This window comes from Acanthochromis polyacanthus, chromosome 8 (assembly GCF_021347895.1).
Source record: "Acanthochromis polyacanthus isolate Apoly-LR-REF ecotype Palm Island chromosome 8, KAUST_Apoly_ChrSc, whole genome shotgun sequence".
NCBI classification, from domain to species: Eukaryota; Metazoa; Chordata; class Actinopteri; family Pomacentridae; genus Acanthochromis; species Acanthochromis polyacanthus.
This window is the reverse complement of record NC_067120.1, coordinates 3,727,820-3,743,972: the sequence shown is the minus strand read 5'-3', so window position 1 is coordinate 3,743,972 and position 16,153 is coordinate 3,727,820. Positions and strand designations below refer to the sequence as shown.

Below are 16,153 nucleotides of genomic sequence, written 5' to 3'. Positions count from 1 at the left end.
AGAACAGCTGGTAGTCCACTTCAGCATTCAGTCACTTTGCTAGCTGATGGTCCACCGTGTGCTTCTTAGATGCTAACTTCAGCCGAAAATGTCCTCCCTGTCACCAAGCCCTACCTGACAGGGTGGACATTTTTAAAGTATATGCTGATATTAATAAGTCCTGTAGAAATGCAGAAGACATAATATGATAAATAGTATATAACCCATGTTCTCTCAGTTTTATGTAACGAATCATGCAGGTATCGATGATGTAATTTTTGATCTGAACTAGGCCTTAGTTTATTTTTCTGTAAAAAAAAAAAAAAAACTAAAGGAACTTACGGTATGTCACCTTAAATACCTTCTGTTTTGTTTGTTTTTTTAAATTAAGGCCAGGTTTCCTCCCCCTTTGTGTTGAATGTGCACCATTATGTTGGAATATTAGCACCCGCAGGTTTGCTGTGCAGCAATTTGATTAAACAAAAAGTTAATTTAGGTGTATGCAACATGCAAACACTGGACTGATACAGTAAACATTTTAGATGCTCAAGATTCAAGACTTTTATTTATCACAAACACAATTATACGTAGTATAATCCGCAGTGAAATGCATTGTGCACCTGTTCCAGACCGAAACAATAAGAATAAAGAATAAAAACACACAATAAATAAATAAATATATACACTACCAGTCCTACGTTTGGACACATCTTCTGAACCCTTGACCTCTACTGTATAGTCTACTGTCAGTTCAGTCTATTGCAGATTCTTTAGGAATAGATCATTATAAAACAGACTTTCAAACAAATCAGCATTTTTGGTTCGCATTAAATCTGGAGCTTTCTGAGTACCAACGAACCCCTTCAGATGAAATTACCACAAGTTTTTATTCATTTATGGCTTTATTTTTTATGTGGAAGGTGTAACTTTTCACTTCTGCTCTCATTTCCTGCTATTCTAATAAACTTCACAGACCGGATATACAGTCTTGTGTAAACGTTGACCCGCCCCTCTTCTGGCCTTGTCCAATCAGCAGGCTTATGTCGCCGCAAAGGCTGTAGGGAATTTGTGTCTGAAGTCTCTCTAAACTACAGCAGCAATGTTGTTGGTTTGACTGTCTGGTTCGCAGTTAAAACAAAAAATAAAAACCAAACAAGTGCAAAGTTTTGTGTAAATTAATTTTATTCGTATTAACAAAACAAAAGTAGGCAGTTCTTAAACATCCCAAACAGCCTCTGTCAACAATCAGCTGGCCTTCCAGTACTGCAATATAAAATCTGTATACCCGTCAGATTCCGTCTGTCTTTACTGATATAAAAAATAACTCTTCACAGGAGAACTTCCCTCAGCTAAGCAGATTCCACTCTCTAGAAAAATGTTATGAAGACATAATAATGTTATAAAAGATAAAATGCATTCAGGACTATGACCTCTGGAACTAGTATGTACATCCTCAGTTATTGTCATATCATCCTTTCAACAAAACGCTACTGCAAAGTCAGTCACCACAAGGCGGCAGCATTGTGTCAACAGCTGGTAAATAAGCAGAGTAACAATAATTTTTATGGAATATTTTAGGAGCTTATGGTTGAAATTTAGCCCTTTGATGCTTTTCCCAAAAACGCCCCGGAGCAGAGTCCCAGCTTCATGGTGCAAAGCCCTTTGGTCTGATCATCATCCGGACTGATTTAAAGGACTGTCTGTCATTAGTGGGGTAATACTCTGTGGAGATGTTGTGCCACGTCCCCCAGAAGATCCCATCCCTGACTCCCTTGTATCTCCCCTCGTAGTATCTCCCGTTGAGGTTTGCAGCCATGCAGGCGTCAAACCACCACCCGGAGCTATAGTAGACCCCGCAGTTCCCGGATGGATACCGGTCGTGGTCTCTGTCCGGGGTGGTGAAGGCCCTGTGGTTATGGTCGTACCTCTTGTTGAAGCGGAGAGCATCACCTGCGGTACCGAAGTATCCTCCCACCGTCAGCCGGTAGCGCAGCCGCTCGCTGGCCACCCTGAACTGCTGGTACTGCGCAAACTCCGCCACCCCTTCAAAGTCCTCCAGCTCCACCCGCAGCGCCATCTCCCTGTCCCGGGTCAGCAGGTGGATCAGGTCGTTGCCCAGCCAGAACTCTCCGCCGTCCAGCTCCCCGAAACCGGCCTGGTACTCCGCCCAGGTGCGGTTGAAGCTCACGCTGCCGTCCTGGCGCCGCTGCAGCACCGTCCACCCTCCACCGTCCCGCTCCATGTCGCAGAACACCGGGAAGCTGCCGCCGCGGGGGTCGGGGGTCACCAGGTACACGCCGCTCCGAGCTTCTCCTCTGAGCAGGTGGTCCGAGCAGTCTCTGTAGACAACTGTGGAGAAAGAGAAACAAATGAAGAAATTACTTTAAATTATGAACTCTCCTTTTTTCCCTCTCACAATCCTCCCAAAGCCTATAATCTTCTTCATTTCAGAAATGATCCAGCTGAAGTCCTGCTGTTCCTCATATACCTTGCAGGTGAGATGATCGTCTTACTGCTGGAATGCAGCCGTGAAATGTGCAGGAGGAGTTCACAAGTTCAGCAGGTCAGTGAAAAACTACATTTTTTTTGTAAAAACAGTTTTTATTACTTTAAAAGTGGACCTCCACAGTGGACTCACACATAGCACTGAAAATCTAAACTGGATTTAAGGAAGGCAACTTTAAAATGTGTTTTATGCAAAATGATGCACACTGAAAAATACAGTGAATAGATTATGTCTTCAGCTGACCTTCACCTACACAATAAAGAGTCTGATGATTGTTATTTCAATTCATATGAACCCAATTATTAAACTGAACAGATTATTAAATTAGTGTGTTCCCTTTAGTAGCCTGCTCCACGGAGGGATGTTGTAAAGCTGTCGGTCTTTGCATAGTTGTCGTTTTATCCTCATGACACTCGCGCAGAGCCACACATTTTGCACACACATGTAGATTCCTCCTTTGATAAAAATGCAAAGAGGATCTCAGACCACAGGATTATGTTTTAATTTCTTTTATGTGACAGTCACTGTGTGGTCCTTCCTCTTAAATACATCATCAGTTTGCTTTTCTTGAGTGAGAAACACATTTCTAAGTTTTAAACAACAGTTTAGCAGTCTCCTCTCAGCCTAATTACTGTGAGGTCATATAATTAATTATGCGTATCCACTGTGAAGTTGAATACGACTTCTCTCACAGTTGAATTTGCATTGCTTGTGTTGTGTCAGAAAAAAAACAGCATTTGTTTCAGTTGGCTGCTTGACCCTTCCCTCACATCAGGCCTGGTTCTGATGGTGCTTTCTTCCTATTAAAAATGACTCTTTTTTTCTTCACTGTAACCAATTAGTTTGCTCATTGGGGAATCTCTGTTAACCTTAATTTGTAAATTTGTGCAGGGAATTTTGGTATGTAATCTAACATTTTAAATATCTTAATAAATAAGTCAGTCAGGTGAATTTGTCTACTAAATAAGACCTACATTTTTAATTACTCTCGTCATTTTGTGTAATAAAAAAGATTGTGTGGACTTTATCTAAATATTTACAGAGGTCAAACAGATCTGATTAATAAAAAGGACTGTAGGGGCTTTTAACCTTGGTAAAATTGTATTTTATATAATAATGTAAAATCTTAATTTTAACATTTAAATTAGTTAGGCAGATTGGTATAATGAATAAAGTTGTAGACCCTTAAACATTATATTTACATTAGTCTGGTTAAATTGTACGGCATGTAGTACTGTAGGACTTTAACTGTAATATGGAAATGAGTCAGATGAAGAGTCTTACCTGAATATTTTGCCTTATTAGAGGACTTTGTAACTCAACTGGAAAATACTTTAAATGTGCAGTATAAAAAACAGTCTCTTGACTTCACTTGACAGTTACATTTTTCTCTCAGGTGGTGAAAATCATGTATACACTACCAGTCAAAAGTTTGGACACACCTTCTCATTCAATGGTTATTTATTTGTATTATTTTATACATTGTAGATTAATACTGAACATTTACAACATAATTCCATATGCATTCTTTTATAGTTTTGATGTCTTCAGTATTATTCTGCAATTTATAAAAAAATCAAATAAAACCATTGAATGAGAAGGTGTGTCCAAACTTATGTCTGGTAGTGAATATTCAGATAGTATATGTGTAAAGCATGCACACAGACACAGCATTTAATCACTGTGTAAAATATCTCTTGCCTTTGGAGGGTGTTGGTGTTGGAAGTTTACTGTCTGTCCTGTCAGGCCTGCCGCCTCCCTGGGTGTCCTCGGGCTGCTCTTTCGGATGCCTGTGCGGTGGTCTTCCATTTGGATTCAGGCTGTTGTTGAGGAAAGCGGCCACCTGGTTGATTTTCACACGAAGCTCACGTGCACTGGGAGTGGAAGCCTCTGCAGCCGGGGGCTCAGGGCCGTTGGTGGCAGGGGTTGTTGACCTGAAGTCAGGGCTGAGCGTGGAGATAGTTTGGGAACTGGGGGAAGGGACTGGGCCTGCAGGTGCAGTTCCCTCCACATTGTGAATTATTTCAGCTTGTAAGCTGGAATCAGATTTGGGAGTTAGATTTGGCTTTCTCTGACCTGGCCTGGTGTTTGGGATAACACTTGGGAGGATCTTACGGATGATTTTGTTTGGTCTTCTTGTCACTGGGATCGATGGCGTCTGACTGGCTGTTTGTGGCCTCAGATCAGACATGCTCCTGCTGCTTGGGCTCGTTGTGAAGTCCTCAGGCACAGTGTGAAGGTGAGGGGAGGCTCCGGTTTCCAGGCTGTTGGAGGTCTTTGGAACCAGAGTGATAGTTTTCCTCATGCTGGGACTGAACTCTGTGTCCCTTGGGGAATGAGTCACCTCAGTAATCCGTTTTGCAGGGCCAGCTGTAGGTGGCATGTCAGTTTGAGAGTTTTGGACGTCATCTGAAGTAGTCCAGCTGATTTGAGTTGGATTTAAATGCGTTTTCGTCTTTGCATTTGGCTTTGGCTGCACTGCTGGTCTTGGCCGTTGAATGGGTGTTGCTCCTGGCTTGACTGCAGGTTTGGCTGGTGGTCTGTATCGAGTGGGAGGCCTCGGTTTGGGTGTTTTGTCGGATTTTGCTTCAGGGCCTGCACCAGGCACAGACTTGGCATTAAGATCAGGGATTTGGCCTGGTCTGGGTGTGTTAAAGCGCAGATTGGTTTGTGGTGCTTGATCAGTTTTACGATTTACATTTGGTTTAGTCTTTATTTCTGTCACAGGCCTTGGATGTTTTTGGTTTGGTTTGGGTACTTGGCCAGGTTTAGGTTTTTGGTTCATTTTAGGGATTTTGAGGCTGGGTTTGGGTTTTTGATCAGATGGTGTGTTATCTCGATCTGGTGTAATTTTATGTCCTGGTGTTGAGTCTTGATTAGATTTAGCCTTAAATGAGGGATTGATATCAGGCTTTTCCTTGGATTCGGTGAGAGGCTTTTGGTTAGGTTTTGGTGTAAAGCTCTCTGTTTCACTTCTTTTAGATTCAGGATCTTGTACAGATTTGGGATATTGAGTGAGTTCAACATTTTGATCAGGTTGTGTTTTTTCCTCTCCGTTTGGCTTTCTCTCAGGTTTTTGCTCTCGCTCAGCTGGCTCCATTTTGACAGGATGAACCAGTTTTTCCTCAGGTTTTGAGTTTTGATTAGTAACTGGGGCTCCATCAGACTCTAGTGCTGGCTCGATGACAAGATATTTGTCAGAATAGGTTTCATTTACATTTTGGAGAGATGTAGGTCTCTGGACAGGAGCTACAGACCCTGAGTTTGGCTTTTCAGTTGGTAACTTGTTTAACTGATCAGGTAATTGATCAGTTGTACGATCGTGGTCATGTTTAGGTAATAGATTGTTCTTCAGATTTTTATCGGTTGGTAAAATATCTGGTAGAGTTCTTTGGTCAGGTTTTGAAACTTCGTCCAGTTCTGGGTTCTTGGCAGGTTTTGATTGATCAGTTGTGGGTGTGTAGTGAGAAGGCTTCTGATTCTGGTTAATTAGAGGATGTTTGCCAGAACGGGTTGCATTTACAGTTTCAGGTCTTTGATGAGATGTAGGTCTCTGGACTGGAACAACAGGTGCATCATGAGATTTTGGCTTTTGAATTGGTGACTTGTTTTGATCATATGTGCGGTCTTGATCACCTTTAGTTGTTCGATTGTTTTTCTGATTTTGATCAGTTGGTAAAAGATCAGAGGGATTTCTTTGGTTATGTTTTGAAATTTGGTCTCCTTCTGGGTTAGTGGCAGGTTTGGATTGGTCAGTTGTGGGATTGTAGAGAGAAGGCTTCTGCTTTTGTTTAATTAGAGGATATTTGTCAGAACTGGTTGCATTTACAGTTTGAGGTCTTTGATGAGATATAGGTGTCTGAACAGGAGTCCCAGGCTTTTGGTGAGACTTTGGTGTTTGAAGAGGTGACTTGTTTTGATCAGGTCTACGGTCTTGATCACCTTTAAATATTGGATTATTTTTCAGACTGTCATCAGTTGGTAAAAGATCAGATGGAGTTCTTTGGTCAGATTTTGAAGTTCTTTGGTCAGATTTTGAAGTTTGGTCTTGTTCTGGGTCATTGGGAGGTTTTAATTGGTCAGTTGTGGCATTATAGAGAGAAGCATTTTGCTTTTGGTTAGTTAGAGGATGTTGGTCAGAATGGGTTCCATTTACAGTTTCAGGTTTTTGATGAGATATTGGTATCCGACCAGGATTTTTTGGCTTTTGGTGAGATTTTGGTGTTTGAAGAGGTGATTTGTTTTGATCAGGTCTACGGTCTTGATCACCTTTAAATACTGGATTATTTTTCAGACTGTCATCAGTTGGTAAAAGATCAGATGGAGTTCTTTGGTCAGATTTTGAAGTTTGGTCTTGTTCTGGGTCATTGGGAGGTTTTAATTGGTCAGTTGTGGCATTATAGAGAGAAGCATTTTGCTTTTGGTTAGTTAGAGGATGTTGGTCAGAATGGGTTCCATTTACAGTTTCAGGTTTTTGATGAGATATTGGTATCCGACCAGGATTTTTTGGCTTTTGGTGAGATTTTGGTGTTTGAAGAGGTGATTTGTTTTGATCAGGTCTATGGTCTTGGTCCTGTCTCACTGTTGGACTGTTTTTCAGATTTTGATCAGTTGGTAAAATAGCTGGTGGAGTTCTTTGGTCCGATTTTGGAATTTGTTCTTGTTCTGGGTCGCTGGCAGGTTTGGATTGGTCAGTTGTGGGATTGTAGAGAGAAGGCTTCTGCTTTTGGTGGATCAGAGGATGTTTGTCAGAATTTGTTGTGTTTACAGTTTGTGGTTTTTGATGGGATGTAGGTCTCTGGACAGGTACCACAGGTGTTTGATGAGATTTTGGCTGTTGAATTGGTAACTTGTTTTGATCAGATCTACGGTCTTGATCACCTTTCGTTGGATTGTTTTTCAGATTTTGATCAGTTGGTAAAATATCAGGCAAAGTTCTTTGGTCAGGTTTTGAAATTTGGTCTCGTTCTGGATCATTTGCAGGTTTGAACTGGTTGGTTGTGGGATTGTTGAGAGAAGGCTTCTGCTTTTGGTTGATTCGAGGACGTTTGTCAGAACTGGTTGCATTTACAGTTTGAGGTCTACGATGAGATGTATGTGTCTGAACAGGAGTCGCAGGCTTTTGGTGAGATTTTGGCTTTTGAAGAAGTGACTTGTTTTGATCAGGTCTACGACTTTGATCGCCTTTAGTTGTTGGATTGTTTTTCAGATTTCGATCAGTTGGTATACTCTCAGACAAAGTTTTTTGATCGGGTTCTGAAATTTGTTCTCCGTCTGGACTGTTAGCTGGTTTGGACTGGTCGATTGTGGGATTGTAGAGAGAAGGCTTCTGCTTTTGGTTGATGAGAGGATATTTGGCAGAACTGGTTGCATTTCCAGTTTGAGGCTTTCGATGAGATATAGGTATCCGCTTTTGATGTGGTTTTGGCTTTTGAAGAGGTGGCTTGTTTTGATCAGGTCTACGAACCTGATCACCTTTAGTTGCTGGATTGTTTTTCAGATTTCGATCGGTTGATAAAATATTTGGTGGAGTTTTTGAGTTGGGTTTTGACATGTTAACTCTTTCTGGGATGTTGGCAGGTTTGGAGAAAGGAGGCTTCTGCTTCTGGTCATGGTTTGTTTTTTTGTCAGGAACAGGAGCTTGGTCCGATTTACGGTCATTCTTAGGATTTTTCAGCTTTTGGTCTGCTTCAGGCTTAATTCCAGGTTTATGCGTTTCACTAGGCCTTGGTCCTTGGCCTGGCAGGGGTTTCACACCGGTCTTGGAATTTGAGCTGACGTTCTTTTTAGCTGTCCAGCGGCTGTCTGTAGGTCTGGGGGATGCCGTGATGTATAAATTCTGATCAGGAGTTGTGGTGGGAGTAGTTGAGCTACTGTGACCCTGGAAGCCTGCCCTAGGCCTTACCATGGATGCAGAATTGAATTTAGTAGTGGCGCTGGTCTTCTGCTGTCTGGGGCCACCCAGAGTGCTTATTGTGGCTGTTGTTGTATCAGACTCTGCATCAGGATGTGAGGGCTCAGAAATAGCAGCTGCTCCAAGGCCTGTGCTTTGGGTTGGTCCATAAGCAGTTATTGCCTCATGACTCGCATCTGTGATCAAATCTAAAGTGGAACTGGGCAGAGAGAGAGATGGAATAGATGACGTAAAGATTGTAGCTTTGTTTGAGTCCGGCCTTGAGGCAATGTTAATGATAGGCCGAGGAGTTGGGCTGATTGAAACAAAGTCTGTCCTTTCAATTGCTTTGTTGGATGATAACTCTCCATCACTGTTTCTCTGCACATTCTCTGTTTTTTCTTTTTCTGTCTTGATCTCCTTTCCCGTCTTCCTTCCCTCTTCCTCCACCTCCCCCACTTTTATAGTCGTCTCTTTTTCTGTGTGCCTGATGCTTTCGGTCTGCTCTTGCTCCTTATTCACATGCACACCGTGGTCCTCGGACATCTTTATTTTATCACTGGCTTCAGTTGGGATGTTTTTTTCTGTTTCCTTTCTTTCACCTCGCCACACTGGAGGTTGCACCTTTCTTTCTTTTTCACTCTCCAACTTATCTTCTTGATATTGCTTTTGATTCGGTATCCCTGCATTTTCTTTCTTTTTGTCTGTCTCTCGCTCCCTGGTGTTTTCGTCAGCACCCTTTTCCCTCATTATAGCCACTTTTTTCTCATTTCCACCAGCAGTTGGCACCTTTGTCTGTCCTGATTTATTCTTTGCTTTTGCCCCCTCTGTCTGACTTTTTCCATCTTTTTCTGCCACTCCTGTCCGAGTTCTTTCTTTCTCATTTTCTTTTATGGTTCCTTTATCACTCTCTCTTTCTGGTTCCCATTTTCCTTTCTCCTTCAGGAAGAATCTGTTTTCTGATTCGCCATCTCCTTCCGTCGTGTCCACCTTAACTCTATCTGTTCCAGACTCCTGTCTGAAATCTCTGTCATTCTCTTGAAGTCTCTCATTCATCCAGTTCTTCTTATCCTCACATCCATCCTTACCCTCACTCAGCTTCTCATGCTCTCTTTGCCTCCCACACTCTCTCTCAGTTTGGCTTACTGTACAGTCTGCACACAGCTCCCTCAGTTGATCCACGCTGTCCTTCAGCTTCTGCAGGTCCTCCATGATCTTCTCCAGCTCTCTGAGCTGTTGTGGCAAGTGAACAGTCAGCGGCGGCAGGCTGAATAGGTAAGGACAGGAGCCCTCATCCTGGCTGCATGGCCCGTCGGGTCTCAGCGTTGCAGCACAAGGCCCAAATCCTTTATCCCCCAGGAGGAGTCCTTCATCGGAGTCTGCTGTGATCCAGGAGAGACTCGAGAAGGCCAGCAGGGTCCCGCATACCCACAGTGCTGTTAACCTCATCGCGTCCCGAGAGTAAAGAGTGAAGACAGAGGAGGGAGAGAGTGTAAAAACACCCACCTCAGTTTGTGAAGAGCAGTGACAGTGAGAGGAGGAGGTGAGGTGGGAGGAGGAAGAGGAGGGAGGGGAACTGATGGAGCTGTGCCTTGGAAATCTGCGAGACGCTTTAAGAGGAAAACAGGTGAAAAAAAAACTGAAAAGTGAGAGGAGGACTGTGCAGATTCTTGATCGATGCTGTCTAAGAGATAGAGGATGATAAGCAAGAAGCGTGAGGAGATGATCAAATATTTTTACTTTGTAATGTAAGCAGAATTAGTCAGAACAGTTAGAAATCACTCATGAAGTACTACAAATCACAATGGCTTTTGAAAACGTGCCTCTCATTGTAATCCCATTATTGCATTCCAATTTATCTTCATTCCAGTCACATTATTTAATGAAGACCATTTGTAATGCATTCTCACCCCATGCTGTAATGATAAATGTATCACGGACTTTAATATGCATGTGTGTCACAGTCGCTTTGGCAGGCGCTTCCTCAGCTTCCTGTTAGTGGGTCCACAAACATGTGAGTGACAGATGTGACAGGTCAGAATATGCTATTGAAGCAAAAAATATTAGCTGCTGGGCCTGAGCCAAGATCTTGTCACTTAGATTTGTCAGGACGTATTTCATTTTAGTGTAAGCTGTGCGGTTTAGTTGAGCTTCTGCGTAATGAAAGTCAGGAATGTCAGATTTATCCAAGAAGACCGCTCGATTCAGATGCAAAGCCAGAAAAGAGGAATATATCATGTACTATTGACATTATTCGGACAGTGCTAATCCCCAACAAGTGTCAGGAATTGGTGAAGCAATCTCTGGGTGGAGAGGCTAATCTTACTGCGTACAGGCTGTCCGTGTTCAGCTGAGATTGAAGATTGGGGCTCCGGGCTAATTTTGTTTTGTCTACATATCGCCAGAAAAAAAGAATGAGAGAAAACACAGTCACATGAACTAAATGAGGCATCTGCTTGGCAGGGAGTTTAGATAATGAGGCTTTAGTTTCGCAGAGCGCGGGTGTAAATGTCAGTCCCGCCACAGGATATGAGATATGAGTGATAGCATGTAATGCCAGTGTTTGATGTTTCAGAAACGTGTCCGACTTTAATGCTTGTTAGACCACTTAAATGGTCTTATTTTTAGACTGCAGCACTACCTTTGGGCAGTTTTGTTTTGTGTCTTAGACTGGCTGAGAGATTTTTCAGCTGTCCTTTAATAATGACAAAGGAATCCGTTTGTTTGGGGAGAGGAGTGTGGGAAGCATTGAGTAAGAAGTGAAAAACGACTTAAGTTGGAAGAAAAAGGCTCAGTTTAGCACTTGACTGGCCTGCAAGTTCATAAGTGCATGTGGAGAAACAGCCCCTTTTAAGAGCATAACAACACTGCGTCACAGTTGTTTTGAAATGTTGAATTTTGTGCTGTTTTGCTTTAGATTTCATCTTCCTCCTCCTCCTTCTGTGCTAAGGTTACAGTGAGCTCATTTGACAAATGTTGGCAGGATAAAAGCCAGAAATACATGTCCTTTCACCTTTAACAATCACTTCAGTGCTTCAACACTTGCACTGCGAAATAGTGTGAGAGAAATGTTTACGCTTTTAAAAGTCTGAACTCTTGGATGTATTAATTTGTTATCACAGAGAACATTTACAGCAAGACAGTCGCTGCTCAGCCACAACAAACTAACCTGACACACGAGCTGCATGAAGAACGATGGTGATCTGAACTTGTAATGATCAAAGTTAATATGGTTGAATCATTTCATAGAAGCTAATCTACACTTCATTCTGTCCCGACAGCTGCCGAGGAGATAATACCCTCACTCCCGGCTTTACCCATTTATGGAAAGCACTTTTTTCTCGTCAGGGTGCCCTCTCTGGATACAGTGTTTTGAATTCCCTTGGTGAGCTGGCTTGGCCCACTCTCTGTCCTGGATTGTGTAAACACTGCGCTTTTTTTCCATGCAGACTAGAACAAACATCTGACCATCAGTCCGGCTTCGCTTCCTGGCAGACCACTTCATCTCCATCCACTTTGGGCAGAGGAGCCAGTGTTGTCGGTCACGTCTGTTATGTGCATAAGTGTCACTTTTCCAGCTGAACGGGAGCGAACCCAACGACTGCCGTAGTGCAGCGCCAGCCTCTTGTGTTACCTCACTCAATCTGCCTGCCTGAAGGTATAAACCTACCTGGACAGTATTCTTCTACTCACTGACCGTTTGCACGCCAAGAATAAATAGTTACATGATACAACACCTGCCTTAACCATGTGGCTCTGTTCAAAATTGAACTTTCTCTCCTTGTCTCTTTCTTCCCCTTTCTTTCCTTTCTGTCACACAAATACTCACACAGTCATATTCACATGACTTCCGAGCAGCCAAGTCCTTAATTCTGCAGTAACCGATACATTCCTTTGCCATGTGTGAGAATGTTTTTTTCATCCGTCAATTGACTGATTCTTAAAAATGAAACAATCAAGTGTCCCTCACATCTGTGCTGAATTTCCTACAGCGAGCCAACACCAGATAACTCCAGGTCAATTTGTGTCCCATCCAAAAACCTGGACTTCGTTAGGACATTGTTTGAAATTTATATTTAAGAACCCTTGTCCTGATGAAGGATATGGAAAGTGGGCGTAACTTGGGAACAGGTTATCTGCTGCTGTCACCGTCTGCCTCACGGGAGTGAACTCTGAGGGAGAAGTGGACATTTTTGACACCCTGGCAGAAAGAAAAGAAATAAAAACAGGCATTCTTCCTTCACAGGTGAGACTATTTTACACATTTTAAAGTGTGTTTGGTTGTAAAGCTTCTACATAGACATAGCTGTTCAGTTTTCCATCATATCACATCCTGATGTTCATACTGAATGGATTTGTGCTGCATTCTCTATACTTCCCAGCTGCAGCTAATAGAAACCATGCATCATACCCAGATGATAGAGTGGAAGTGAATGTACAGAAAAGGTAGGCCTGAACGCATCGCAAATCTCTACACTGTTGACAGTTTCTCTTACCTGTAATATTTTGAGAGATCTGAGGATACTACATATGAAGATATTAGAAAGAGAGCCATATATTTTTTCCCAAAATACTGAAAATCAAGTGGTGTTGAAGGTACTCAGATTGTTTATTTAAATGAAAATATGAATACCACACCGTAAAAACGTGCACATTCCTGCACTGAAGCTCTTAAATATTAGCCTAGCCGCGCAAGACAACCCACGGCAACGAATTTAATTCTCTGCCAGGGAGGGTCTAGTTACCCTCCATAAGGCTCGAGGCTGGATTCTCCTAAAACTGGCCGGACCAATCACCATGAAGTGTAGAGTCAGAAGGCGGGCGTAACGAAGTGACGACAGAGGCGTGACGATTCTGACAGAAACAACCGGCGCACAATAAACCGTTATCTTTCGACTGGGCTTTGGCCACAGCCCTTAAAGATTTGAAGCTAAAATTCAACTTGAAAGATAAACAAAGGACGGCACTGAAGTGTTTCATTGAGAAGAAAGATGTATTTGGACTTATGCCGACGGGATAAGGCAAATCCTTAATATACCAGTTGGCTCCGCTGGTTGGGAAGCTAATGGGACTTAGCCACACAATCCGCCGGTGTCAGCCTATTCGTTGCGTTGATTGGTTGTATACCTACCCAATTGCTGCAGAGGGATTTGATAGACAACCTTTTAGCCCGCCTCCCTCCCTGTCGAGCTTCCCTAGACCCTTGTGCCGTCAGAAACATGGGATCTAGCATGGCTAGGCTACTTAAATATTACTCTAAAGATACTTCAAGTATCATAAGTAAGAGAACTCTCTGCAGAAAAATGGCTCCTTTGTGTGTTCTGATACTAAATTTGCTTTTGGATTGTGATTAATGTTGTATAAATGTAATGTTGGTACAAGTGTTTAGATCTTCAAGTAAAAAAAAATACTCCATTGCAATAAAAAGCACTGCATGAAAAATCCCACTGAAGTAAAAGTACATCAGTATTAGCAGCCAATTGTAGGATTAATCTAAACCTACTGGTTTTGTTCTTATTACTGGTGTATTATTCTGTGCAGAAGGACATCATCAGACTGTGAAGCATCAGTGTGACAGCAGCATGGTACTGCTACTATAGCTTTAAATAAAGGGTCACCAGCTAAATTTCAAAGGTCGTGATGATTAATCTGCGAGGAAGGAAGGAAGGACAAAGTTCCAATACACAAATCTGTTTTCAGTTTTTGGATTTTTCTCTAATCTTTTATTTTTGGTGAGATATTGGATTTGTTGAAATGAAACCATGTGAGAAGTTCAGACAAAAGTGTCACTATTTTAACAGAGCCGTTAACAACTTTTAGACGTCTGAAATGTGAGCTCAACTTTAATTGTTAATAATGTGTCTTATTTTAAAAGCTTTTCATATGATCATTGCATAAAATCTTCACCTTTAAATTAGCTGCAGCTGTCAGATAAATGTAAAGAAGCAGAAAGTACAGCGGATTCCTCTGCAATGTGGTCAAATCAAAATATAAAGGAAATACTCCAGTGAAGAATAAGTACCTCCAGACTGTATTTAGGTACAGTTCTTGATTAAATGTGTCCTAGATTTTGCAAATATTAATCTGCGAAGTAGCTAAAGCTGTCATATGTAGTGCAGTAAATAGTGCAATGTTTGTCTTTGGATTGCAAATGAATTGAAGTATAAGAGTGGCATAAAATTGAAATACTCAGCTAAAGTATTTGTTCTTAAGTGCAGTGGTGGAGGATGTAAAGAATTATTGCCTCAGCAGTGCCTCGTGATATGAGAACCAGAAATAACCTTTATTTTTATTATGCTGCAAACTGTGTCTTCTTCTCTATGGCAACTGTTTAAGAGTCAGCGTTCACCCAATGAACAATGGGGGTCAAAGGAGATAAACAAATCTCATTTTAGAGTAAGCCAATGTCAGCACTGATGAAAACTGTGTACGTTTCCAATCTCCTCTGGCAGATTAAGACTTCTGCTTTCATGGCTGCAGAGTCGGACGAGAGCAGCGATTAAAGAGATGTGGCCATTTGACAGGAAGCCTTGGAGAAATGCAATTTTCCACATCTTTGTCGGATTAGTTTGTGTCATAGCAAAAAGATAACTTTCATCCAATATTAGAGTGCGACAAAAAAAAAAACAACAACAACAGGGACATTATGTTGAGATTTTAATCACATAATGTTGACATTAATTGAATAATAGCAGTTGGATTCTGGATGCTGCTCTGAAATAGTTCTGAGCACATTTTCAGCTGACACCTCCCAGTACGTGAGCCTTAATGACACAGTTGTGAGGTTCAGTGAACATGAGTTTCACAGAGGAAAAATAACCTCTCGGTGTATTTGCACCACTTTACTGCCACCTGGTGACAATTAAAGGAAATCTACAAATTACTTGGAGCGCTGATAAACAGTACATAGATGGAAAAAATATAACATGAGCAGATCTTTTGAATAAATCAAACAGTTTACAGATGTTATTTATTTTTTGATGCATTAACTTGAACCCTATATATGCAAATATATAAAGGCTGCAACAAATAATTGATTAGTTGTGTCGTATTAGAAAAATTGACAACTATTTTCCTAATCAATTCATTTGTTTGAGTCATTTTTCAAGGAAAACGGTCAAAACTCTCAGATTCCACCCTCTTAAATTTGAATAAATCCCATTAATTGACAATAGAAAATAATAATTAATTGGGTCAATATATAATTGTGGGACTTTTATTTAACATAGTTGACATTTTTTGCTGTTTTCAGGCCTAGAATCAACATGGCTGCATATAACCAAACACCACATGGCATTTTTACAGAAAGATTATTCTAAATATTATATATACAAATGAGTAAAATTGAAATTGAAAGTTATTTATAAAGATATTGTAGTAAACCTGTTGACTACTTTATATGAAATAAGGCAGAAAGCCTTGGAGTCTGGCCAGTCTTTTCCTCAGGAGGAAATGACATCATGTGGAGCAGGTCATGTGATCTGAAATTAACACACTTTCTTGAGAGGTGTTTTTGTAATGAGGAACTTAGTTGAAAGTGATTGATATATTGGCAAAAAGTAGTATCTTTCTTTATTATTTCAACTTAATAAAAACAACACAACCAAAACAATTTTTGAATAAACTAAATGTATTATTCTTTAACTAATTAGAAGATGGTTGTTATTAAATTGAGACGGTTATTATGACAAAATGTCCTGATTGTGTTCTTTGTAGGGGCAACTGCAGTACAAACTTAAAGTATAAAGGTCAAAGTTTTAATCAGTTTCGGATGT

At 41.3% G+C, this 16,153-nt stretch overlaps 1 protein-coding gene across 1 annotated transcript; it reads right to left on the bottom strand.

Moving 5' to 3' along the window:
• Positions 1-1,149: 1,149 nt before the first annotated feature.
• On the bottom strand, positions 1,150-9,827 carry LOC110956782 (fibroleukin-like). The gene is made up of 2 exons (XM_051952060.1): positions 9,530-9,827; positions 1,150-2,328 (listed from the first exon to the last, which is right to left on the bottom strand). The coding sequence occupies exons 1-2, from the start codon at positions 9,825-9,827 to the stop codon at positions 1,625-1,627; spliced, it is 1,002 nt and encodes a 333-aa protein (XP_051808020.1). The 3' UTR covers positions 1,150-1,624.
• Positions 9,828-16,153: the final 6,326 nt, after the last annotated feature.